At 36.1% G+C, this 26984-nt stretch overlaps 1 protein-coding gene across 2 annotated transcripts; it reads left to right on the forward strand.

Annotated features, from left to right (window-relative positions):
- The first annotated feature begins 1022 nt into the window (after positions 1 to 1022).
- LOC129119391 (solute carrier organic anion transporter family member 1C1-like) lies at positions 1023 to 20194 on the forward strand. Of its 2 annotated transcripts, XM_054631385.2 has the most exons (15): positions 1023 to 1314; positions 3474 to 3606; positions 4849 to 4990; positions 5087 to 5219; positions 6068 to 6195; positions 6409 to 6555; positions 8713 to 8811; positions 9846 to 10082; positions 11272 to 11436; positions 12741 to 12936; positions 14644 to 14809; positions 15591 to 15772; positions 17142 to 17206; positions 18387 to 18504; positions 19238 to 20194. In XM_054631385.2, exons 2-15 carry the CDS (start codon positions 3496 to 3498, stop codon positions 19458 to 19460), a joined length of 2112 nt encoding a protein of 703 aa, XP_054487360.2. In that variant the 5' UTR covers positions 1023 to 1314; positions 3474 to 3495; the 3' UTR covers positions 19461 to 20194. The 2 variants fall into 2 exon arrangements, with proteins under 2 accessions (XP_054487360.2, XP_077034215.1); XM_077178100.1 differs by lacking the exon at positions 1023 to 1314 and having other exon boundaries at positions 3484 to 3606; positions 4889 to 4990.
- Positions 20195 to 26984: the final 6790 nt, after the last annotated feature.

The following is a 26984-nucleotide window of genomic DNA, read 5'->3' on the forward strand; positions in this document are numbered from 1 at the left end:
AAAAGTATGCAAATGAGAATCAATTTATCTAAAGAATAGGTTTGATGGATTTCCCATATTCTGAACTCTCTTAAGAGAAAGTGAGTTTCAACATGGACAATGTTCCCTTGCATTAAAGCTAAATTAATTAAACAAGAAATCAGCATTAAATAGTAATGCAGGAACACTGCATTAAAATGATCATAGAAAATAACACTTTGTCCTCTTGCAAATATTCTTATGAAATGGTGGAAATAAGTTGTGTTTTCATTTGCTCGTTGAGGGCAAATTTAGAGAGCATATAGTTGTGCTGGTAAAACAGAAAAATTGAAACTTTAAATTAAGACCCATATATATATATAAATATATATATAATGATCACAGTAAAATGTGTAAAATTCTATCACGCCAAATCCATTAACAAGTGCAAACATGAAAGATAAAATAACTGTCTGCAGTTAACCTGCAAGCTTCAGGAGGCAATGAGAGAGAGCTTGCATATCTATATACTTAGCAAGTTTATAACTTCTTTTAGCTTTAATAATGTTCTTTTTTTAGTTCTGACTAAATGTTATGATTCCATAACTCATAAATAATTGAGTTCATTTAGTCTTTAGCAAATCCCATACTGTATTTTTGTACAGAAGAAGATAATCAAGGCTCTGCATGCAAACCACTGGATTGGGGTTAATTGCATGTCGCTGCATTGGAGTTGTGGCACAGAGGGCTCATCCCCAAAACTGGCAGATGTCCATGAGCTGTTCATGCCCTCCCAGGAGCTCAGCCACCCATTGGTGTCTCTGTGACCCTCCTCAAAGGCACCAAAGAGTGAGAGCTGGGAGGCTCCAGGTGCTTGGAGAAGCTGAGCCTGCACTCCCAGGGCTCTTGTGCCTGAGCTGAACCATTCCATGCTCGTTGGGTGGATGGCAGGGACTTCCCCTTGAGAGGTGCTTGATGCAGCTCCAACGTTTAGACATCAGAAAAAAAAAAAAAAAAGAAAAAAAAAAGAAAAAAAAAAGAAAGAAAGAGTGAAGAAAACAAGTTGTTCCAGCAGCCGGGAGAGGCTGGCACTGCTGCAGGTAGGCTGCCAGAGCAGTGGCAGCACCAGACCTGCCTCCTGCACAGCTCTGGCACTGCTGACTGGGGGGAAAGTTTTGCAATCACCATAAGAAGGAAATCCAAGGATCCAAGGTTTAAGAGCCATGTGGTGAGGTGCTCCACTTGTGGGAGCAGGCTGTGTCACAGCTTTGCAGCTTTGGCTGTGACGCTGCGCTGGCTCCGAGCCTGGAGCCCGGAGCATGGGAGAGAACCAGCCTGACACCGCTCTGACACAAAGTAAGTGACTGCTCTGTCCCTCCTCCCTGCTCCCTTCCATTTGCTGGTTACCTCGGTTGTTTGTTCAGTTGTGAGCTCCCAGTGCAGCCTTTTTGCACATCTCGTTGTCACTAAACTTGAAAAGCTTTAAAGTACAATTCTGCAAATTCAATTATTTTCTTTTTTTTAAGGATAAGTGCTGTCGCTCCCCTCGGGAGCAGCGTATTTTATCCCTCCATAGAAAAACTATCCATTACCCCTAATTCATTAATTAAATCTTTTATCATTTTTCTTGCTTAACTTTAAATACCACTGGTGTCAATGACTCACTGGTTTGCCAAAGTTCAGATTCTCATAGAGTGGTTATGGAAAATGTGATTGCTCGATTAGGTGTAAGAGAAGTGTTTCTACAATTTAACATTTTCTATGATTTTCAGGTAGATTATCAGTCTGGCACCACAAATAAAATTTTATATTTAAAATTTGAAATATTGAAAAGAAAACCATGTCACTGATTGAGATACTCTTTATTTACCAGAGTCAGATGTTTCACAAAGTTAATCATCAGCAAAATACATATAAATAATGTATTTGCTTTAGAGAACTCTGTCTTTCAGCTCCTATCCTATAAAGACTGTGGTAAGTCTGACTTCACCATGCATTAATTATCTATAGCTTACTTTTGAAACTTTTTTTTTAAATTTAGAAGCTGCTGAAGGTGGTCTGAGGTAGCTTAGGTCCCTTTAGAAATTTCATATGGGGCTTAGTCTGAAATATACAAGCTTGCTTTTCACAGTCCCCTCCTACTGGAGTAGGATTTGGAACTAAAATTTACAAAAATCAAGTCAGAGTCCTTATGAGGCTTCATATCTTTTTATGAGACATTTGTGCCTATTTCAGTGCTTAGGAAGAACTAGGGGATTGTTGGGTTTCTAAGCTTGTTGTCCTTTCTGGCATATGTGGGCATTTCCCAGGGAACCCAGGTAGCCCTGGGCATCTTGCCTGGGAGAGAGGCACTCCTCAGAGGAACCCAGTGATGTTTATGGGGTTTCCTGGGACTCTGCCTCATCCCCACAACCCCGGTGTCAAAAATCCCCCAGGACACTTAGGTGGGCTCCACTTGGGTCAGTTGGCCTCAGGGGCCTGCAGGAGGGAAACCTGGAAAGGTCTCATGTGGCTGAAACAGTGTGGCATGTTTGAGATTCCAGTGTCTTGAGGGGAAAATGTTACAGGCCAATTTCTTGATATACTCTATACTCCTTTAATATATGTGCATATGTGTATATAGGAGCTAACTGGTTGATTTTGGTACTGTTGCTCCAGTTTTCCAACAGACAAACTTGGAAATTTTTTTTTCAAACTTATTATCATTCCAGATGTCTCAGTATTAGGTGCTTTCCCCTGATCAGCTTAATCTACACAAGCCAACATAGCTGACTCCTTGAATCAGAGCTAACTTTTAAATTTAAAACTTTATCAGTCTTATTAAAATATCTACATTTATCATCTGTCCTGCAGGAACTTGTGAAGGCTTGTAGGCTTACAGATGGTCATTATTTGTTTCTTTTAATTGGTGCTCTCTTTCCCCTTAATATATCTTTATCTCTCCTACTGCTCACCCTATTTTCTCTTCTGTCATCATTTGTGGTCTGATTCTACAAAGATTTATCCAATAAATAATGTTATTCATTCAAATGCTGACAGAATGGTAGTGTTCACTGAGAAAATCCTCAGAAATATAATAGCAGAAGCCTGCTGGATCACAGCAAAGGTCCATTTATTCTGGAACAGTGATCAAAAATGCATATCTCAGAAAGGATTGTCTCAAGTGTGGTGAAGATGTTTTTCTGACCAACTGTCCCAGCCTCCAGCTGCCTGGGGACTTTCCTTTTCCACAGAGATTTCTAAAAATCTTCAGTGAGTTACCTATAACTTTTCCATCTGTTCAAGAAAGTCCTGGAGCCTTTTAGAAAGCAGGTGTCAAAAATCAGGTGCATCAGTCCTTAATTAGTTGCAGTAGTAGTTACTTTGAGAACTCTTTAATGAGTGTTCAAAGATGAGAAAAGATTGAATGTGCAGGTATCTCAAGCAGTGTCTCACCACTGAGTATGTCTGAAAAACTTTGGAACATGCAATTCTTATGCCAATAATAGTTAAACATAGCAATATTTTTCCAACAGGAAGACCTGGAGAAGGAAAACCATGGACAGACCAATCACTGCTAGCCAGCTTAAAGAAAAATCCCTGTTCCAGGACAGTGACGGCAGTGCAGCTCCTGCCAAGACTCTGTGCCATAACTGTTCAAAGCTAAAGGTATAGAAGAGCCCTCACCACATATTTTCTCTGGAACACTGAATTTTCATTTGAAGTCCTATCAAAATTCAGTCAGTTATGTATGGCACTGTTTGGTGCTATATGTGGTGGGAAAAATGACCTGGGCTGCATCCATAGCGGGATGGAAGGGATTTGGGCAGCAGGGGAGGGAGAGGTTCTGCCCTGCCCTGCTGAAACTCTACCTGCAGAGCTGCCTCCAGCTCTGGGGCCCCAGCACAAGAAGGACAGGGAGCTGCTGGAGCCAGCCCAGAGGAGGGACACAGAGGGAAAGGCTGGAGAATTGGGGCTGGAGAGGAGAAGGCTCAGGGCTGACCTCCTTGTGGCCCTCCAGTACCTGAAGGAGCCAACAAGGAAGATGAAGAGAGACTATTGACAAGGGGGAATGGCTTCAAACTGACAGAGAGTGGGTTTAGATGGGATATTAGGGAGAAATTATTCATTGTGAGGGTGGTGAGGCCCTGGCACAGGCTGCCCACAGAATCTATGGATGCCCCATCCCTGGAAGAGTCCAAGGCCAGGTTGGATGGGGCTCTGAGCTACCTGGTCTGGTAGAAGGTGTCTCTGCCCAGGGCAGGGGATGATCTTTAAGATGATCTAAAGTTCTAAAGGTGATCTAAAGATGATGTTAAAGATGATCTAAAGATGACCTTTAAGATCCCTTTCAACCCAACCCATTCTTATTCTGTGGTTGTGATTCCAAGCATACAGAAGTTAAATATGCTCAGAAGTAGAAAAATGAGGTCATATTTTGCTAACAATTCATTTAGAGGTGTGCTATAGTCACAGTGGTAGTTGCAGATATATCTTTTTATTAATGTGTTTTAGAACAGGAGAAGGAGAGGTAATAAGATATAAGTACCAGATATGAGTATGAGATATGAATACCAGAAATAAGCAACAAGTTTTTCCTAAGGAAGAAGTTTTTCCTATGGAAAAATTGCAAGTTTTTCCTAAGGAAGGAAACAGCTGAAACAATGTACTAGTAAGTTAGAAGATGCACACCATCAATATCAATATTCCTTTTCTTTGAAGTAGCAGAGGTTTTGGAGGCCACCCTGAAAAAGAAAGTAAAATCTGTTTTAATGACAACAATAGGCAGGTTCTCACAGAGAATTAGAAAGCAAAGCATAGGATTTTTGTGCTTCTTGACGGGGTTGCTCAGGCATCCAGCTGTAAAGCAAAAACTGTTACTTTGCAAACTTAATTATTTTCTCTCTTCAGATATTTCTTGGAGCTCTAGCTTTTTCCTTTTTTGCCAAAGGATTGTCTGGAAGCTACATGAAGAGCATGTCCAGTCAAATTGAAAGGAGATTTGAAATCTCATCATCAATTGTTGGCATTATTGATGGCAGCTTTGAGATAGGTATATGTACTTCAAAAGTGGATCAGTGCTTCTTAGTACTCTTTCACTCCCAAAAAACCTATTTTTTTGTGCTTGCTCTCTCTCCTGTTGATGCAGGTAACTTGATGGTGATGGTGTTGGTGAGCTACCTTGGACCAAGAGTTCATAGGCCAAAAATAATTGCTGTTGGGTGTCTCATCATGTCTGTAGGAGCTTTTTTGTCAGTGATGCCTCAGTTCCTAATGGGACGGTAAATATGGAGACTTTTCATGTTGTGCACTAATTGAACCTGATCATACAAAGTGGTTTTTAAAGCATACATCTGAGTTAAAAGCCTGGCAGCAGTAGTTTCTTCCAGCTATTCTGACAGGAAAATGGGCAGATTTTTAAATATTGGCTTTCTGATTTCCTATCTGAAAGTTTACCTCTTGCTACAGGTAAGCAGGAGAGAAACCTCAGATTTCTACAGAACTTATGCATAACTAAGGATAAATTGGATTGAATTTTTCACGTGGGATGGAGATAAATATAAATATAAATATAATTTTTAAACTGTGTTTCCTTTTTTATATTTAAGTGAACTGTAATTAGATCTTGGTGGAAAAGGTTTCTTTCTTCATGGTGGCTATTCATGATAAGCTCTTTAAAATGCTGAAGATTTTAATCTAAACTTGGGAAGAATTAAATGTCTAAATACCCCGTTCACATTTAAGCTATAACACATAATTGTCAGACGTAGGTCCTACCTTTCCAATCCTTTGGGATTCTTGCATCTGTCAGAAAGGTAAGAAAGAGTTGCCATTATGGAAAAACACAGATGTGTATGAACTCTCACTCTGTCCTGCAGCCTAAAGAATGATCTGTGGGAGCAGATTTGTTGCTCTTTATTTCAGGAAAATATTGGGGTTAGAATCATCAGAACATTTGAGAATGGTATGGAGATACCCATTTGATTTTAAGCAAAGCACTGGGAATGGGCCTCCGCCGCACTTTGTGTGTGTGAGACAGGAATGAACACATGTGAACAGGGCTCAGACACGCTTCCTGCAGAGCAAAGTCCTTCATGTGTCAGTTGTATTTCACACAGTTGTTTTCCAGTTACAATTATGAAAGAATAACTGTTAGTGTGGACAACTCCTCCACGAGTGTGTCAGCTTGCTCCCCAGGGTCTGAGGGCCCTCCAGCCACAGATGCTACAGAAACACTCAGCACAGTGATAAATGACGGTAAGATAAAGCTCTGATGCTGGATTCCCTTCAGCTTGTCCCTGTTGTGAACCCTTTTTTACTGGAAAGCAGTAAAACCCCTGCTAGAAACCATGATGTATATAAACCCACCCTATAATGATTGTTAATCCTCATATTTTATCTTATTTTACTGCTGCTGTAAAGCATTGACAGAATTATGTTCACAGAAATATAAATGTTTATGGCCTGCAGGATGTGAGAAAACAACAAATTCCTATCTGTGGCTTTTTGTGTTGGTGGGGAACCTCCTACGTGGAATTGGGGAAGCACCAATTATGCCTCTGGGAGTTTCATATATTGATGATTTTTCTAAAGAAGAAAACTCAGCATTTTACATAGGTAATGTACAAATGAGCCATTTTTATGCTAGATATTCTGTTCTTTAACATTTCTATAGTCAAGAAAGTACTCAACAAAAAAATTATCTGGGTAACTTTGAGCTGTACAGAGACAAAAAACCCCAAGCAGTGCAAAAGAGGTCTCATATTTATTTTCTAGGGATAACTCCAGGATGACCTTTTTGCTTTCCCAGAGGAGTATCTGTGATGAAGAGAAGCATAATCAAATACTCATTTCCCCAAAGTACAAAGTCATATCTGTCTTATCTGGCATATCAACTTCAGTACCACATCTTCAGAGAACCAAATTCTTCCTAATCACTATTTCACAGATAAGGGAATGATCCTTAATATGAGGATCTCTAATGAAGTCACAATTAACTACAGCAATGTGAATGTGTTTCAGGGGCTCTTACCTGGCTTTTTGAATTTCACATTTCACTTCCAGTTGAAAGCTTTTTAAAGCCACTCTTTGCTGAGGGATAAACAACACCTTGCCAGGGTGTTGTAACAAATCCTTTCTAATTGGGGTTTTGATCTTGTTTTGACTGCACATAACCTATTGCCCAAGACAGAGAGACTTACACCCAAGCTAATTAATTTGTTGGCAAACTGATTTATTAGCATGGGATGTTTGTGTGGCCTGAAGTCAAGTTGGTGAAACTGAGCTGGTCAGAAAGACATTAAGACACAGTTTCAGGAAGAGCTCAGCATGTGATGCTACAGGGTAAGGCCATAGCAAATGTCTTCATTTGGGAATGAGGAAATCTGCAGGTTGAAGAAAATGGAAGTATTGTGTCAAAAACAAGCATTCCACTCAGCAGTCATACAAAATATTTGTAATCTCCCCTGAGCTTCTGATTAAAGGTATTTTAAAAAGTTTAGCTGAATTTTTTCTTGTCAGAATTTAATGTGGGAGAGATTGAGACAGGTTGGGGACTACTGGGCAAATGGGATCAAAAAGATAAAGTAAACATGGATTCAACCAAAATGGAAATTAATTTACGGCAGAGAAATAAAATATTTAATTAACAGTTTATTAAAATATTTCATTTTTACTTTCAGAATAGCAGTTTTCAGTCACTTTTGGTGGACTGAACCACTTTATAAAAAAAGTGGAAGTTAAAACAATGTTTTCTATAGAACAGGACTTTCTTTTCCTGGCTAACTTTAATTATTTTCTGTATCTTATTTTTCATCATCTGGCTGAATCAATTTATAATCAGTATTCTTTTAAAGCACAAACATTAAAAAAATGTCCTATTATAAAAAGGTCAGTCAAGCCTTGCTGATGAATTTTGAGCATTAATCTCATTGTTTTACCTTGAACAAGAAATCTCAGCTTTGTCTCTCCTTTTTTCTTTGTGCTTTAATATTTTGTTGAGTAAGAACATAAGTTATTTTGAGGCAGAGGCAGCATTTTCTTTACAGAATGAACTGAAATAATTTTGGTAGAGTTGTGGTGACAGCAATAATACTAGAGTTGCCATGGGAAGAATAGAAAATTTAGCATATTTGTTAAGATGTAACAATTTATTACAAAAGTTCTGGGTGATAAACTGAGCAATCACAACATTCAGAAGAGAGTTTGCAAAACCAACACTCTGAGGAGGAAAATCTCTGCAGTAGAACACAATAGGATTTACAAAGCACAGTGCTGGATGTGGGCAAGATCTTACAGGCATTTGGTAAAGAATTCCTTCTTTTCCAATGGAATTATTCCTTCTGCAACTTCAAGGTGTCAGTTCTGCACTGGAATTCAGGAATCCAAATGACTGAGTTGTAGTTTGGTCCTGTTACCTGCTCACAACTAAATTTCAACAGAGCAACACAAAGTGGCGAGGGAGTGTGAGAACCTATGATTGAATTATTTAGACGATATTTTATTTTATTTTTTGTTGATTACTTGTCGTGGTAACCAAAATCAAATTGTGCTTTATTTACACATCAGGTCAGCAAAATGCAGTGTGGGTTTCTGGCAGCCTTCATTTGCTCCTAGGGGCATCCCAGCCTCTGATCTCCACCCCAGCTGTGGTCAGGGCAGCTTGCACCTCAGGACATTCCGCAATGCCCTGCTCCTTCCTCTCTCATTTCCTTACCCTCAGAGAGGAAGGCTTGCCTTGCCATGCAGTTTTTTGCTGTCTTACTTCTCCTGCAGGCCTGGTGAGATCCTCAGGCATGTTTGGGCCAACGCTGGGCTTCCTGCTGGGCTCCTTCTGTGCCAGCCTCTGGGTTGACGTCGGCGTCGTGGACATCGGTGAGGGACCATGACCACCACTGTGGGGTGGCACATCAAGCCAGAAGGTGTCTGGGTGTAGGAACCCCCATGCCAAAAAGCACCTTCCCAGCTCACTGTCCCAAAAACAGGGGCTCTCTAGAGAGTTTTTCCTGCTCAAAAATTGAGGGTTTAAAATCAGGCGTTGTAGCACGGTTGGAATAGCCCTTGAAAAACCCCCACTGTTTTTTTTTTTTAATGCACGTACACACACTTGTTACACCCTTGCTGTGCAGCTGACAACACATGATTGGTTGAATAAAGGGCCATCCCCCTGTTGAGGGAACAGTGAAAGGATCATGGATACTTTCAACACTTAGCAAAAAGTATGTTCTCTTAAAAAGCATGCAGCAAAGATTCATCTCTAAACTCATGCTGTTGTTCAAATCATTTAAAAGTCTCTAATCCCAGGGAAAAATTGAGGAAATTTGGAGAAAAACTGTAGAGTTTGGGGATGGAGAAGGAGGGCACTCTGGGAAATTGAGAAAGGGAAGGGTTGGTGGTTTTTTTTTTTGGTTTTTTTTGGGTTTTTTTGTGGTAAAGATCCTTTTGCTCATTCCCCCAGAGAGTATTGGAGGATTGTGGCAAGGAAATGCCACCATGGGCCTGAAGGTATACATCTATTTTTGACTGCATGGGACTGATTCCCTTCCAGGGATGAGTCATTTACAACTTAGGAAACACAGAGAAGCTCTGGCTTCCCCATCCCTGGAAGTGTCCAAGGCCAGGTGGGATGGGGCTCTGAGCAACCTGGGATAGTGGAAGGTATCCCTGCCCAAAGCAGGGAGGTTGGAGTGAGGTGATCTTAAGTTTCTTCCAACATAAACTATTTTATGATTCTATGATTTAAAACAAACTGTATTTAAATTCTTAATATGGGACATTGATAACCTCTGTTCTGGTTTTTTGATTATGTATATGAGGATATAGAGTAATGTATAATAATCTGCATATTATTTACCCTATTCGCTCTGCATAATATTTACCCTATTTTCATGTCTTTCTGTATTTTATAGATGCCATCAGCATAAATCCTAAGGACAGCCGCTGGGTTGGTGCCTGGTGGCTTGGATTGCTTATCTGTGGAGCTGTCAACTTCATTGCTTCATTGCCTTTCTGGTTTTTGCCCTATTCCTTACCAAAGGAAGGAGAGAATGAAAACTGGAAGATTAGTCACTTGTCTGTTCAAGGAGAGCCCTGTAAAATAGAACCCCCAGCTCAGCCACAATTAAAGTTCTCAGAGGCAGTAAAAGGTGAAATATTTGCATATCAATTCTGTCTCATGGATTCATTGTGAGCTGAGCATGGACTCACACAACCTTCAGCAAAATGCAGGTTTCTGCAGTGCAAACTATGGGCAAAAATGTCTTCAGTTTGTGCTATTATAATTACATGCTAAGGGTGAGTTTCAGTCCTCCTCTGATGTCAGACAGCTGAGAAAAAACTGTGCTGTTTTTCTGAGCACCAGAGATGCTCAGTTGGTAGTTGTGAGGTGATGTATGACACCTACAATCCCATGGTTATGAAGAGAGAGTGGGGAAAACATCCCATCCCTCATTGGTGAGCAATCCATAGTGGGCAAGCTAGGACTGGCAAGTGTTTGGCAAGGAAACTGAGGCAAATGTTTGGGAAGGAAACATGGAGCTCATTATGACTACATTAGATGTTGGAGACTCCCTGGATTTGTAGCTCCTGTGTTTGAGCTCAGGGAAGCTGAATTCATCTCACATAGTAACCACCAGATCCAACCATCCATTGCTTTTATTTTTATATTTTTATATTTTTATGTTTTTATATTTTTATATTTTTATATTTTTATATTTTTATATTTTTATATTTTTATATTTTTATTATTAGACCCAAGGTTTTGTTTGTATATATGTGCACACCTACAACAGATGTGTTTTAGGCAGCTGTGCCAAGAGCCAGACTACAGTCTAAATGCAGATGTTTATGTTCACTATGTTTTAATGGATTTTAATATTCTAACCAAGGGTCCCAGGAATGATTCCAGCCTTTTTTTGGGGCCAGGTGCTTCTGATTTCTAAACATCACCCTCTTGTGGGGTCCTTGTGTGGTTGGTGAAGGCTCCTGCCTTGGGAACCACATTTTACTCTTGGTGGAGGGTGTTGATGCTCTGTGCAGGCATTGAGGAGGTGTGCTGTGAGTGAGGAGCCCTGTGCCACACACATAATCATATAATAAAATAATCCAGGATGCTAATTCCCAGCTCAGCATCCTCTGTGCTGCTCCTCCTTTCACACCAGGCACATGTTGGTAATGAGAACTCTCACTTGAGCAACCAGGTGCTGTGATAAGCACAGAATTATAACCTGCAAGGCAGCCAGCAATTAAATCCAAGTTAATTTCACTATCTAAAGGATGCCAAAACAACTCCTCTCTGCGTTTAGCAGGGTGTACAGTATTTGCTCTCCATTGCAGATTTCTTGCCAGCACTCAGGAAGCTGTTTGGAAATCCAATTTTTGTGGTGTTCATCTTCCTCACCATTCTGCAGTACAACTCCCTTGTTGGGATAATAACCTATGAGACAAAGTTTATGGAGCAGCAATTTAATGTGTCAGTGGCAAAAGCCATCTTCTTAATTGGTAGGTACCTGACTTCTCAAATTCCAGTGTCGAAAAGGAAGCTTTTATTTATTATCTTGCATTCTGTTTTAGAAGGAGTTTATGTGAACTTTTTTTGGTTAAAAAGAAAGCATGTAGTGGTTTCCTAATTTTCTTACTGTATTTTGAAAATGGATGTTAATTTTAGTGTTAATTTTCCTAGTGCTCCTAATTCACTGAGCTAGAGGATTATTAAAACTGGGTGGAAGGTTTTTTCATAGTGAGATTTAGGCTGTGTCTGTTTTCATGAGTAAAAACCACACATCAGACATCAGCTGCAACTTAGTAAAAACTAATAGAAAAGAAATTTTAAAATGTTTAATGAAATATGTGATTTTTTTTCTTTTCAGAGTAACATATTGGTATAAATCTTCTTTCCTTTTGATTACAAATCCAAATTTTATAAGCAATAAGAAACCAAAATATAAAAGTTTGAGTCACTTCCTTAATTTCAAGGCTGTTTTTCTATTTGCCAGTTCCTTCAGAAATAAGTACTTAATAGTGTCCTACAAAAAAAGACCGCTGAAATTATATTAATCTTACAGTGATTGATATGGTCTCATAATCTGAAAGGAAAACCAGGCTATGTGAGGTCATTGTAGAACTGATATTGAATTACTTTAATCTGAAGACATAATGCCTTAGTCAGCCTCAAATGTGGGGAGAACTTTCTTTTTCCTATCTTTTTTTTCCTGAGTGCTTAGAAAATTTGGCAGAAATGACCAAGAAAACTAATCAACAGTAAAAGCAGAGAAAGGCAAACCCCTGCCAGTAACACCTTGTCAAACCTCTTTGTTTAGCAAGTAAGGGCTGGTGTTTGTGAAATACTGAACAGATTAAATCTAAATGCAAATAATCTCATTATTCACTCTCAGGTCAAAATGGAATCCAGTGCAGAACCAGATGTAACTTCCTTTTATGTTCCGTTTTGGAGACTTTTTTGTAGCTTTCATAAAGTTTTATGTTTTATTTCATATGAAGTGTGTATGAGCTAAGAAATTTACTCCAGCTTCTAACAGGCACCTGTACAGGTTTTTTTATATCTACATACAAACAATATAGCACAAATTATTATTGAACTTTCTAAAGTCATAATATGATTTGCAAAGAAAATGGGGATGTTAAATTACCAGAAGATAATATAGAACCTCAAAGAATCAGCCCAAAAATAGGTATCTGATACCTATTTATTCTAGAAATAGAATGAAATATATCTATTTATTTTAGAAATGTAGAGCCAGTGCAAGTGAGAGCAGTTAACATTTTTTTTTACTGTCTCTTTGCAGGTGTGATACTTCTACCTGTCACAATCCTGGGCATGTTTCTAGGAGGCTTCCTGATCAAGAAATTCAAGCTTCACATAACTGAAATGGCCAAGTTTGCCTGCATCACCTTCATGGTGGCATATTTGGTGAACCTCCTGTACTTCACGTGCAGCTGTGAGGTGCTGCAGGTGGCCGGGCTGACAGCGCCCTACCCTGGGTTCGTACCCCTCACCTCGGGCTGCCAGGGTCACTTGTCACAGCTGCTGCTTTGGGGGGGTGCACAGGAAAAAAGCCAAGGTTTTGAGACACAACTGTCAGCCTGAAGTCATGCCTAAAGCTGGGGATGGGGAAAATATACCAATTTTATTTTCTGAATTTGTTTAAACCGAACATTTCTTTTTCCCTAAATTTTCTTTTTCCTAAATTTATCTGTTTCTGACAATATACCTACATATTCTGGCAAATTGCTTAAAAAGATGACATTTATTACAGGCAAATTGAATTTCTATATTCTATTTCAAAGCTTTAGTTTAAGGTATTGTGGGAAATGTAGGACTCTTGTATAATTGACTCATATGATTAAGTAGAAGTCTGTTATTGTTTACATTATATATATATTTTTATAGATTCTATAAAATATTAAGTACATGCTTTTAAATTTTTTTTATTTTTTTGGTTTATTCTTTACATTATATATTTTTATAGATTTTATAAACAAATAAGTATATACTTTTTGATTGGTGTTTTTTGGGTTTTTTGCTTTTTTTGTTTCCATTTCTTAGCATTTGTGATTGGTTACAGTTCAGGTGTTTTATATTTTTTTGTTATTCAGGTCAAATTAAATTTCTTTCTTCTATTTCAAAGCTTCAATTTAAGGTGTTGTGGGAAATGTAGGACTCTTGTATAATTGACTAATATGATTAAGTAGAAGTTGTTTTTTGTTTACATTATATGAAAATAAATAAATATGCTATAGAAATATAATCTGTATATGTTTATAGATTTTATGACCTGGTTGAGTGCAACATCTGATGCCACAGAGTGAATTAAAAAAAGCATCAACAGCGTGAGAGAATATATATATATAAAGAGCATTTAGAGTTTCTCCAGGAGAACTGAGTCTGGAGAATTTGGCACATGCCAGAGGTGTTTCTGCTTAAGTGACCCACTTAGTTTTTTACCTATTTAACAATTTGTATTTTGAAGACAAGCAACAGCCTAATGAGGGCTAAATCCCTCAGTGATCTTCCCTTCTAAGAGACTTAGGGGAAATGTAGCCTACATAATGTGTGCTCTTGGCTGAGGGAAGGGAGAAGGAGGAAAAAAAGTCAAATTTTGAACATTTTTACCTTATATCTGACCTCACAGCAAGGATGATTTGTCGCTGGTATGCTCCTAACATTTTCTTTCTGGAAAGTGAGCACTGCTGACATGTGCTCAGAGTGTCCTGGTACCGTGACCTGGAACCAGTGAAAAAATGTCAATTGCTGTTTTGATTTATTTTTTTCTGTACTTTCACACCCTACGTCTATCACTTGGATATGGTATGATACCCTACTGCTGAGGAAATGATAGTTTTTCCTTGGGCCATGTAGAATCTCTATTCTAGGTATGATTTTCTTTTTCTTAGGGTGAGCTTTCAAATGCAAAATTAATGCCACATATTCCCACCCAGCCTTTTCATTTCCATGCCTTTTCAGTGGCAATCCATAGAAATGTTATTGCTTGATGAAAAATCCCAAGAGAACTTTATTTTAGCTGAAATCACCTTAGTGTCGATATGACAACTTCACAGTGGAGATACCTGTTTATTTTGATTAATGCACTTTCTCCATGTTTTTCCTGCCTACTCCTTAATATATAAATTTTTTTTAATATATAATTCCACTAAATAATTCCTTAATTTCCTCCTGTTGTCCTCCAGAATGAAGCACCTTTCCTCCAGCAAGCACATCTACGTGGCCAGCTGTAATGCTGAGTGCAGCTGCAAGCTGGACCAGTGGGACCCTGTCTGCGGGGACGATGGCATCACATACATGACAGCCTGCTTTGCAGGGTGCAAATCATCATCTGGGACAGGGAAAAATATGGTAAATATCCAGGGGATAGATGACTCTGCAATAGGACAAGGAGCAAGGGTTCTGAGTTAAAAGAGGGCGGCTTTAGACTAGATATAGGGAAGATATTTTTATCAGCAGCAAAGCCATTTCCTGAAATTCAAATAATCCTGCCTGAGCAAGACTGTTAAAAACACCATGCTTGCAGAAGAGTGTGCAAATGCTTGTATCTTCTGGCAGAAGCAGAATTGTCTTCACTGACAATACTGAAAAAGACAAGCAGCATTATCAGGCTTGTATTTAAACATCCCATCAATATTGTCTGGCTTCACTTCAGGAAAATTTGCCTCCAAACCTATGTGTCCTGCTGACTTCAAAGCCCATTATCAATCCAAATGCTGTTTAAGCACATAATGACCTATGTGCATGATGCATATTTGGTCCACACCTCTATTTTTTCTTGTTGTTGTTACACATATTCTTCATGGGATACCTGAGCAGAATGGCTGGATAGCAGTTCACATCTGATTTTTTTAGCTTTGATCCACTTTAAACCCACACAGAGCACCTTGTGTTTCAGCAGTGGCACGGCTGAAACTAGAACTCCATCTGCTTTGTGTCTCTGGAGCAGCTCAGAGAGGCTGGAGCATATCAGTGACCTGGCCATCAGTCTGCAGAGATGATTACAGAGGATTTTTCAGCATCAACAACAGCCTGGCTGGTGTGGGGAGTGAAAAATCTAGCTAATTAAATAGTTGTTTATTGATGCTGAATTCTGAATATATAAATTCTTCTTCTCATCTTCTCTTTTCAGGTGTTTCACAACTGCAGCTGTGTGGAAGTACAAGGGCTCGGGCTTGGCAATTCCTCTGCAGTTTTGGGACAATGCCAAAGAGAAAGCTGCGCCAAAGCCTTTCCCTATTTTTTAGCATTACAGACTGCATGTGCATTTATTTTAGCCTTAGGAGGCACTCCTACGTACATGATTATGTTTAGGTGAAATACTTTACCTTACCTTGACCATAAAGCTTGGGGAAAGAGAAATAGAAAATGCTACCTACTATTTCATTCCTGCTGTGAGGAATGGCATGTGGATCAAATTGTGCCCCTGAGGATTTATTTACCTGTGCTCTGAAATCCAACTCTTTTCAGAGGCAGAGCAAAATATCTGTCCAGAAATTTAATTCTCGTTTGATACTTTGGAGTGGATACTTTGGTGATGAAAGGGGGGGGCATTATGCTGATCCTGAATGCTGGGTTTCAATTCCAGTGATAGGGATGTTTTTACCAGAGCATTGGACTTGAAATGAGATGCATTGCTAAGCCATAGCCAGTGCTGTTCACATTACTCAGAGAAAAACAGGTACCTTTGTTAAGCCTTGTGGCCTCACAATATCTTCTGTGTTGGGAGAAGTCTGATACTCACATTTTTTTGGTCAGCTGATAGGCACAGAATTATAGCAGGAATATTTTTTAAAATTTTCATTCCTTCAGTTGGAAAGCATTTTACATTCAGAAGAAAAGACAATGTTTTGTGCCTGTCACATGAAAGTGTCTTTCTCCTCCTGCTCATGGGTGAATCACAATGTCACTGTACATGACTAAATAACTTGGCTAAGCTGCTGATTTCCTGTAGTGCTGAGTTCCTTCTAAGTGCAGGGCACACCTGGGTTATGGACAGGTGTGCATAAAAATTGTTGGCCAGTTTTCAGAGCCCTAATTTGTGTGGTGAGAAGCCTTGGGTGGTGCTGCTGAAGAGACAGCACGGCGTACAAACTGCAGAGCAGGGCAGGCTGGGCGCAGCCAGGCTCCCTCCCGCCCCTGTGCCAGCTCAGTGCTCCCCCCTGGGTTTTGTCAATTCTCCAGCTCACCTGATGCTCACAGGCTGCTTTCCACTGGTAGCAATGAGATGTTTCTACAGCCAGGTCACTCACATTTGCTGTCTCTCTGTAAAATGCTCGAGGCAGAGGTGGTTAAGTCAACAAGGACTGCACACCCTTGTTCCCTCTGGTCATCACTGCACAGTGAATAAAGCCGGGCTTGAGCCTAATTTATGGGCCTGAACTGCCTTCTTTTGGTGGGTTCACTTTCATATCCCTGTGCATCATCTCCCAGAAGTATTCACAACCTGAACTTTGGTTCAAGATGAGTTTCTGTAGATTCTTGCATTTAATTCAGTGGGTGTTGTTCTGTGGAAGGAGACTCTACATGTGATTTTTAACTTGGTGGATGTTTTCAGTCAGGGTTCCAGGGGGCTGTGCTGGGTAAGCCACAGCACTGCTGCAGTGAGGCAAGGGCAGGTGTTCTCAGCATGGCTGCAGATCTATTTCTCTGCTCCTCAACACTCTTTTTGTTTCTTTTCCAGATCTGTTTCGCCGGACCTGAAATCCTTTGCTGTTGGGATAGAAGCTTTGGGTGGTAGAGTACTAGGTAAGATTGAATTTCTTTGGGGTTTTCAAGTGGGTAGACAAAGAAGCCAAAGAGGGAGACCAGAGGTAGCCATTGCAGTGCCCTTGCTCCAGAGAAAAAAAAAAGAAATTTTCCAAAATTGTTCTTTGTAAGCAGACTATGCATTTCAAAATGTTTGGAGGAGCTTACTACATATTTCCTGGTATTTACATATTATTATTATGTATTCACATATTATGATTATCTCTTCAGATTTTCTCTCTACACTGAAAATAAATGAGACAAAGGAAGGAAATTTCATTTTACTTTTGAGTTTCTCTTTTTTTTATTGTGGACACAAGTACCTGAGCTTGATCAGTCTGCATAGTCCTAACACCCATCCTCCCTTTTGCTGACCATTATTCCCTTAAAGTTCCCATGTACTTTGCCAATTTTTTTTGTTTCTTGAGTTTATCTGCAATAAAAAATCATTTAATTATTCAGATACATAATCTGCCCTGCCTCAAATGAACCTCTCCTCATCTTCCCTTGTTTGCTGATTTTGAAAACTGCCTTTCAGGAAAGCCCAAGCAGTCATTTATTTGGATCTCTTTTTCAATGTCCATATTTTGCAGAGAATCAATCTTCTACTTTGATAGGACAGTTAACTTCAGAAAATTGCATAATCTCCCTCATACTGATGCTATTAAAACATAATTGTCTGTCTAAAAGAAATTCTTCCAGTACTACATAAATAATACACTTATTAGCCAGTTTCTGTGGAGCAAGTGCTTAATTTCATCCCTTTGCACTGCACTAATCCCCTTTTAACAGCAAGACCTGAATATAGACATCAATATACATAAATATTCATATGTCATGGCATGTAATTCCACACCAGGGATTGCAAACGAAATGTTGGTTATATTATTTCTTTAAACAAAGGAAGTTAAACTTCTAATAAAAATACCATTAAAGGGAATTGCTAATATTTCCCTTGCTGTATATTATTAAGCTATTGTTTTAAGTTCATTGTTTCAACTCCCTTTAAGTACTTTTACTTAAGTAAATCTTGTCATCTCAAAGCTGGAACTGGATGTTTAGTCCCATTCTATACAGGCATAATTAAAAAACCTGGAGATTGACTTCCTCATTTCTTTACATGATGTTAAATAAGGGGATCTCCATGTTTGAGATCATGTAATGAGAATTTTCTTTGCAGGAGGACTCCCAGCCCCTATTTATTTTGGTGCCTTGATAGATGAGACCTGCTTGAAATGGGGGACAAAAAGCTGTGGGGGATCAGGGTCCTGCAGAGTGTACGACACAAAAGAGTTCAGGTAATCCTCTGGGGTTTGGCCATCTGGGAGCAGTAACCAGGGTGGACTTTCCTCATGCCTGCTGTCTGATTAGGGTCTGACAGCACCACTCTTTCTTACTAGACCTTAATAGATAAATAAACCAAATAATTTTTATTCAGTCTGACATCTAAAATTGCAGGGTACTGCCTGAAGTCATTAGAATTGGTTCTTTGGTTGTAGTCTGCACTGAATAATGAAATAAATGCACTGAGTAACACTGTGACACTTTGGCTTTGTGGGGTGCTGAAAAACTGTGGAAATGTGTGTAGCTCTGCAGATTCTCTCCCTCATCCCTCATTTACTTCCTTCTTATTGTATAAGAAATCTCACAAAATCCCCTTGGAGGGAGGATAGAAGTGACTGGGGAGCTGTGGCCAGGAGCACTGACTGTGCTGGGGAAGGACAGGGACAACAGGCAAAAAGGCCCAGCAGGTGCAGCTCCTCTTTTGTCAGCCCTAAAATAGAGTCTGCTGGATGGCAGCACACTCCAGACATTTCTGCTGTGAGTCTGAGACCTGATTAGAGCCTGTCTGGGGCTAAATATCACAAGGTCGTTTACTTTCTGCCTGTTGTTTCTTATTTTCAAATGTGAAGCAATACCTAGCTGAGAATAGATGGTTTTGTCAAACTGCTCTTTATATCCTACTTGGTTCCATACAGAATTGGAAAGTTTTATTAATATAAATGCATTTTGTCCCTTTTATTTCCCCAGGAATGTATATCTTGGCCTCATTGCAGGACTACGGGCGGGATGCTGTCTCTTGTACATAGTACTCTCTGTTTTAATTATCAAACGCTTCAAACCGGATGGCAAAGAGATGACAGATATTAAAAATGCAGAAAGATCCACCAGCAAAGAACCAGAAACTGCCAACAAGAGAGAAATTCTTCCTGGTTCAAGAACCTCAGAGGAGAGCGAGGAAACTTATATGTAAAAAAACCTCAAGGTCTTTTGTAACTTTGCCTGTGCTCCTGTTTTTCTGAGCACAAAAGGGGTCTAATTAGACTTCAACAAGTAGTTTACATTTTTGGAGTTCAAAAACTGTCTTTGATCATTGGCTTTTATTTGCTTTACCCTATCTTCTTCCTTTCCTCATCTGAAACAACAATAAGGGGAAAAGGTGTTCAAAATTTTGGGGAACTCTCCCATCCTCTTGCTCTCAGTCCTTCTCTAGACCAACAGTAGGACAAGCCAAAATTTTGCAATTTTGTCATAAATTTGATTATGATTGAAAAATTAAGAAGAAGAAATCCACAATAAGCTGCTTTGAGATTTTTCACTGACTTTATTTTCAAATCCTCTTGCTCTGTATTTAGTCCTACAGCTCTACATGGACAATCAAGTTTCACTTGGGCTTCTCTGATGGCCTTTCATGAACTGAACTCATTGTTCCAGGCTTGGTCCCCTGAGCCATGGCCAGGTGAGACCCCAGGGCTGTCACTGAGCACCCTCAGAACTCAAACTGCACTGCAGCTCTGGGATTTGGCTTGAAAAATAGTCAAAGTGGAGAGGAAATGAAGTTTGCAAATGAAGTCTTGAAGCAAAATGTGTTCAACAGTCAAAGTGGAGAGCAAATGAAGAAAGTGTGTATTCATTTTTGCAGCACATCTCAGTAATGGGTTTGAGAAAGATTACTCTGAACTGATGCAATAAAGTGATAGGTGTTAAGGTTTGTTTGATTTGGGGTTTTTTTTGGTGTTTGTGTGGAGGGAAGGGAGGGCATTTTTATCCAAAGGACCGCTGTATTTGTACCACATATATATAAATTTCCTTCCTTGTTTAAGGAGCCTTCAGTAAACCTTGAAACACTGAATACTTGAAAATTCACAGCTTTCCACAGGCAGCCTTGTCCAGATAAAAGCTTTATTAAAGGACGATCCCAACAGTTATTAAAAGAGGAAAGAAATCTCTAAAAATATTATTAGTGTGATTTTTTTGTTGACAGCTCTCAGGAAGTACCTTTGCAATAGGATCAAACCTACTTAGGAAGATCACTGTAGATTTTGTCTCCATCACCACACACATTTTGTGGTTATGCTGACAATTTTGCTTTATTTTCTTCTTCCTGCAGTGCTGTACAGAAACCTAAATCTAGGAAACAAAATTTCTTTCCAAATTTTAAACTTGCTTAGGATATGGAATAGAGACAATGGACATAAAGAGAATCTACTACACTTTAGCTGAGAAAGGAGCAGATCAGAGGGCTAAAGAGATTGTTTGTATTAAATGATTTTCTGACCTTTCTTCTACCATCTGCCCCAGATGGGATGGGGAAAGGGTTGGATACTCACTGAAAGGAAGCTCCTCACATCCTGGCTTTTGGGGGTGGATTTGATTGCATTCTATTGCTTAAAGACAATGAGCAGCACATGTTTTTTCCATTTACAGCTCTGATTATAAACTGATTATAAATTCTGATAATAAACTTCTCTAATACAGAAGATAGCAGTAGTACATCTAGGTCTGGAAATTATTAAAGAAAAATCCAAGTTCCAGAAACCTCAGGAACTGTACACGGAGAAAATAATGGTGTGTCATTCTCCTTCTGTAAGGAGAATTTTAACATTAAATAAATGCCCTGGCAGCTCTAGAAACACTCCTGATCTACGCCAGACACAGAGTCAGTCAGGTGACTCATACTAACATCATTTCCCCTTACTTATGTTGTTTGGGTATTTATTTCTGTACACTGGGTTGTTTTTTTTTTTTTTTAATATTATAGGGTGTTTTTTGATGGGAGCATCTTGATTTTCCCATGTTTTAGCAAAGGTGCTTTGATAATTGATGTCAGACTGCAAATGAAATTCTGGTCAGGCCTGATGATTCATGCCTAGACATTTACCCCAGATGAAACTTAGTAAAGCGAGGTTTTTCAAACAAATAAGAATTAACATCATTCAGAAAGTAGAAGTTTCTTCAAGGTTACAGCTTGTATTTCAACAACCAGCTAGTACAGAACATGAATAAATTAAAGAGGTGATCAACCAAGTGGGATTTTTGCAAAAGTTTTTTATCTCCTTGCTTCTCACACCAGAGAAGAAGTAGACACTCTCCCTTCTAATTCCTCCTGCTCCAAAGGCCAGCCTGAGAGGCAGAGGGGGCCCTGAGGCTCTGGTTTCATTGCAAAATCACATTACTGACTCTGTGATTAAAACTGGCATCCTGAGCCCCATCACTGGGAAAATCCTCCAGGAAAGAAGAAAAACCTGTTGTTTTCCAAGTTCCTAAGAGAAATTGTTAACCAAGAAAGCCATTTTGGAGGCAAATTTACAACTCTTCCAAGGCAGGCGTGCTTTCAAATAGAGACTACAAACATACAGTTTAGAGATCCTTATATAGAAATCATGGTAAGTCCAGTGAAATCAAAATAAACAAATAAAAAAGGCAGTGAGTTTTCATCAGACTGTGGGAGATTTAAGGGCATGAGCCTTGTGTTTACCCAACTCTTCCTTGAGGATATCAAAAAGCTCTTTAATGGCATTTTCAAAGTCCTTCTGCCAGAATAACTACACAAGACAGGAGACAGCTCAGTTATCTGGCATTTCTTTGCTTTTAAATATACAATTGAGCAGACAGAATGACCTCTGACTACCTGGTTTTGTGATGTTTTTTAGCTCTTTACCAAAAAAAAAAAAGAAGAAAAAAAAAGAAAAAACCCAGAAAACCCAGCATCCCTAAACCCACAGTTTTCTATATGCATTAGGATCATGTACTCTACAAAAACCAAGCCCTCCTATGGATTTTGTGTCCCTATTATCAACGACTCCTGTCTATCCTGGCACTAAAATAAATTGGGAATAAAGTACTAGTTGTTGTAGAATAAACAGAAAATACCTCAGGCTGTCAACTTAAATTTAAAGCATTCAAAATGTTTTTCTAACATAGGTAACATTAGATTTAGTCTACCAGTTTTCACTGTGGAGTATATTGCCATTTTGCCTTCCTCAAGTTTGAAATATGCTGAAAGTTTTTTCCAGCTGAAACTCTTAATAAAGATCTGAAAAATACAACTCTTTTTCCAGGGTTAATTTCTATTTAATTAATGTATTTATTCTGAAGTACCTAAACACAGTTCAAGCTGAGGATTTTTTTGCAATGGGACTAAGTGCTGGGGTTTTTTTTTAGTTAGGAGTTCTAAACATGCTGTAATGTGATTACCACTTTTAGTGAAAAACTAAGCAAGTCTTGATTGAGAATATCAGAAAGCAACGGGTCAATTAATGAGTAATTGTATATATAGAATTGAATTTGAATTGAATATATTGTATATATTTATAATTGAACTTTATAAAGAGTAATTGACCTTTAATAAGATATTGTTACAGGAGAAATACAGGTCTTTACAAAATATTCTGTTGGAATCCTTGAGATTTGCTCAGAAAAACAAATGCATTTTGCAGGAAAAAAACCCTGGGAAGTATTACTGAAATTCTTATTATAGATCTGCATCTTAAACCAGAGATATTCTGAGGCAGTGACTGTCAAACCTAAATAATTCCTCTCCTCAGCTGTGTCTCACTATGAGGCGTTTCTATAAAATGAAGCATTTCCTTCTCTGAAGTCAGCAGGCAGGAAATAATCAGAAGAGTTTCACGTTTCGCAGAAGGAAATATTGCTGTCAAATAAATGAGTGCTCTTGTTATCTGCAAAAACCATAAATGACTCTATCTCACTGAAATGCATATTTATTTTAATATAATCTTATCACTGCAACACTGATGTTCCATATTATTAACTCTAAAATTAGTATTACATGGGTCACATCATCACAGACTTAGCTGACAAGATCAATGAAACTTGAGATATTATTCCTCTACTAATAACAGGTTATAGTAATTAGAATAATAATAATAATGACAATATTATGATCTGAAATAGCTCAGAGGTCCTGCCAGGTTTTCTGTATTGATTCCTTCAACATTTTTCTTAAAGTAACAGGTACATGAGTCACAAACCATCTCCTAAATATAACACATAAATAGATTATTATATAAAATGTTATTCTTCACGAGGTATGAATCACAAGATTATAATGGCCAAGTAGAAGATTAAACTAGACATATATGATATTTTATTATATATCTACAATAATATATATAATATTTATAGCATATGTACCATAATAAATACAATAAACCTAAATAAATATAAAATATATAATGATAAAATAATCATCATATAATAGATAAATGTTATATATTTCTAATTAATATAAGTAAATATAGATATTATATTAAGATATTATGATACATGTATAATATTATAGAGATATATAATATGTTATCTATAAATATTATATAATATATATTTGTATTATATACATTTATATATTCAAATCGTTATTAAAATTATTATATAATATATACTTCTATAATATATAATATATATTATACTTATTAAATATTCATTATTATCGATAAAGTAATAATATCATAATAATACAATAATTATTTTTCACTTATAACATATATAATGATTATTATAATAATCATACAATAATACATAATAGTGTAATATAATTGTAATAACTATATTATTATATATAATATATAATATAATATAATATAATATAATATAAATATTACATATCATATACAATGTTGATATAACATTGTATATATTATTATATAATGTGTTAGATAATATTATTATATATGTTATACTATTTTATTCGCTATAATACCTATTGTATTTTATAGTACAATATTATACGAGTATAATAAAGTACTACAATATTAGAATTAAATTTTATATATTTTTAATATAATTAGTATAACTATCCAAAATATAATGTTATTCTATAATTATTACACTATTATATTTTTATAATATTATGTATGAAAATATCAGCTAATAAATTCCTATTTAATATATATAATACATTATATATATTCTATATAATAATATATGTTATAATATAGAGTATCTATGTATTATATGTTAAAAATTATATGTCATATATATAATATTATATGTAATATTATTACATTAAAATATATCTGATTATATTAGATGTTATATATTTTATTTATCATAGTTATTACTATAGTAATAAATACCCAATTAATAATAATATATTATGTATAACATATGCTATATTTAATAATTATATATACAAAATAATGTAACCCATATAATAATAATTTATATTCATAATAGATATTGTAATAATTATAATTATATAATAGGAGAATATAATTTAAATAAATATATTCATTACATATAGTATAATAGTCCTAATATATATTATATATAGTTTATAGAAAATATATCTGTAACATTGTATATAATAGTATATATTAATAATATATTAATATAATACTATTTTCTATATTAATATTTTGTTATTTATACTTTTATTATTTATACTTTTATTACACATGTGTACTATAGTATAGATTTAATTTTATGTATTATAATAATATAATATATATAATATATTATATATAATATGTATAATATACATATAATTATATTATACATAATTATTTTATCTTATATATGATTTTTTTATTTATAATATAATTATTTCTTATATATTACAAGTGTAATAATTATATATTAGTATACGATTTAAAAATATTATAAAATTATATATTAATTTTAGGATACAGTTATATACATTATATTATGTATTATATATAAGATATAATTATAATAATATTATAATTTAATAATTATAATCATGAATAAGTTATGATTGCCTGAAGATTTATAAGTAATTGTAATATATATGATATATAATACATTTTATATTTTAGCTACATATATATGTATTATATATATGATATATATAATTTAATAATAATGGATATGATAATTTTTATAATATATTTTTAAATATATTATAATTAATATAATAATTATCTCATAATATATAATAATATATTATTGTTTTATTTATATATTTCTATATTAGATATTAAATTTAATATTACATATAATATATATCATATATCTATAACATTTTATATATATAATATATAATATTTTGCCAAATATAATTTCAGTATCTCATTTGGAGAATGGCTCATGAGGGTACCCCCTTTGCAGAGTTCAACACATGAGCACACAAATAAAATTGCAAATGAAGAGAAGAATTTAGGAGACAGAAAATTTTCCCATCAATGACTATAAGGGTGGATCTGCATCTTAAAAATATGATAATGAGTTTAGAGGAAGGTTTTCATTTTTAGGTGTCCTATTTTAGGTAATTTGGATAACGATTTTGAATTTAAAATCATTAGTACTCAGAAGTCTGAAAAAATCTAGTACCAGGCTAACTGAATAAATATTTCTTAAAAAAAATCAGGACACCCCCAAAACATTTTAATTTTCATTTTCAGGGTGTTTTTGGGGACTAATTTCAGAGCAAGCACACAAACAGGTCCAACCTTCTTGAAGATAAGGAATGTTTGCCAATCCCTGGCTGTTCCAATCTCATATTTGCTGCCCTTCTTTTGGTTGGAAAAATGGCTGGATCATAAAATTATAAAGGAATATATGAGGAGATTTACACTGCAGCCAAAGGTGTGCTCAGAGCTGGGTGAGCTGGCCCTGCTGAGCCCAGCTCCACCTGCTGCACATCCTGGGAAGTGATGGCACAAAAACCAAACCCTGTGCTGGAAAGGCAAAGGCGTGTTCATAACTCCTGTTATTGGAAGCTAAAGGAATCAAAGCAAACTTCAGCTCCAGAACTGATCTCTCCAGGCAAAGTTCTTCTTTGGTCAAGAAATGAAAGGGTGGGAGCTTCAGATAAAATAATGTTTCTAAAATACTTATGAGCTATGTATAGTACAATTTTTCAGACGCGCAAAGCTCACTTAGAATAAATATTAATATAATATTTAATATAAAATATTTTTCTATTATTATATTATAGCTAGGACTAAGAGTATCATATTATATATAGTTATATATAAAATTTTATAACAATAATAATATTTTAATAAATAATTTTAATATTAATATAATAATTATATCATTTTATATTATATGAAATATAATATTTAATGTTGAACTATAGAATATCAATAATTATTAATAAATCACATAACATCCTGATTTTTGAAGCTCATGTCAGATAATTCAAATGCTTATGTAATATAAAATTCTTATATATTTTATTTATTTTTATATTCTATATATTTATATAGTGTTATAATATTATATATTAGAATATACAAATTATATACAAATTAGAATATACAAATTATATACAAATACTTTTTTATAATATTATATATTATAAATTACATATATGTTATATGTTTTATAATTTTTATATATATAATTGCTTATGTAAAATATAAATGCTTTCATAATATATAATTTTCATATATTTTATATATTGTTATATATTTATATATTGTTATATATTTATATATTATAAATTATTATATATAAACACTTTGTTATAATATTATATAAATTATATATAAAATGTTTATATATTGTT

Source organism: Agelaius phoeniceus, chromosome 5 (assembly GCF_051311805.1).
Source record: "Agelaius phoeniceus isolate bAgePho1 chromosome 5, bAgePho1.hap1, whole genome shotgun sequence".
Taxonomy (NCBI): Eukaryota; Metazoa; Chordata; class Aves; order Passeriformes; family Icteridae; genus Agelaius; species Agelaius phoeniceus.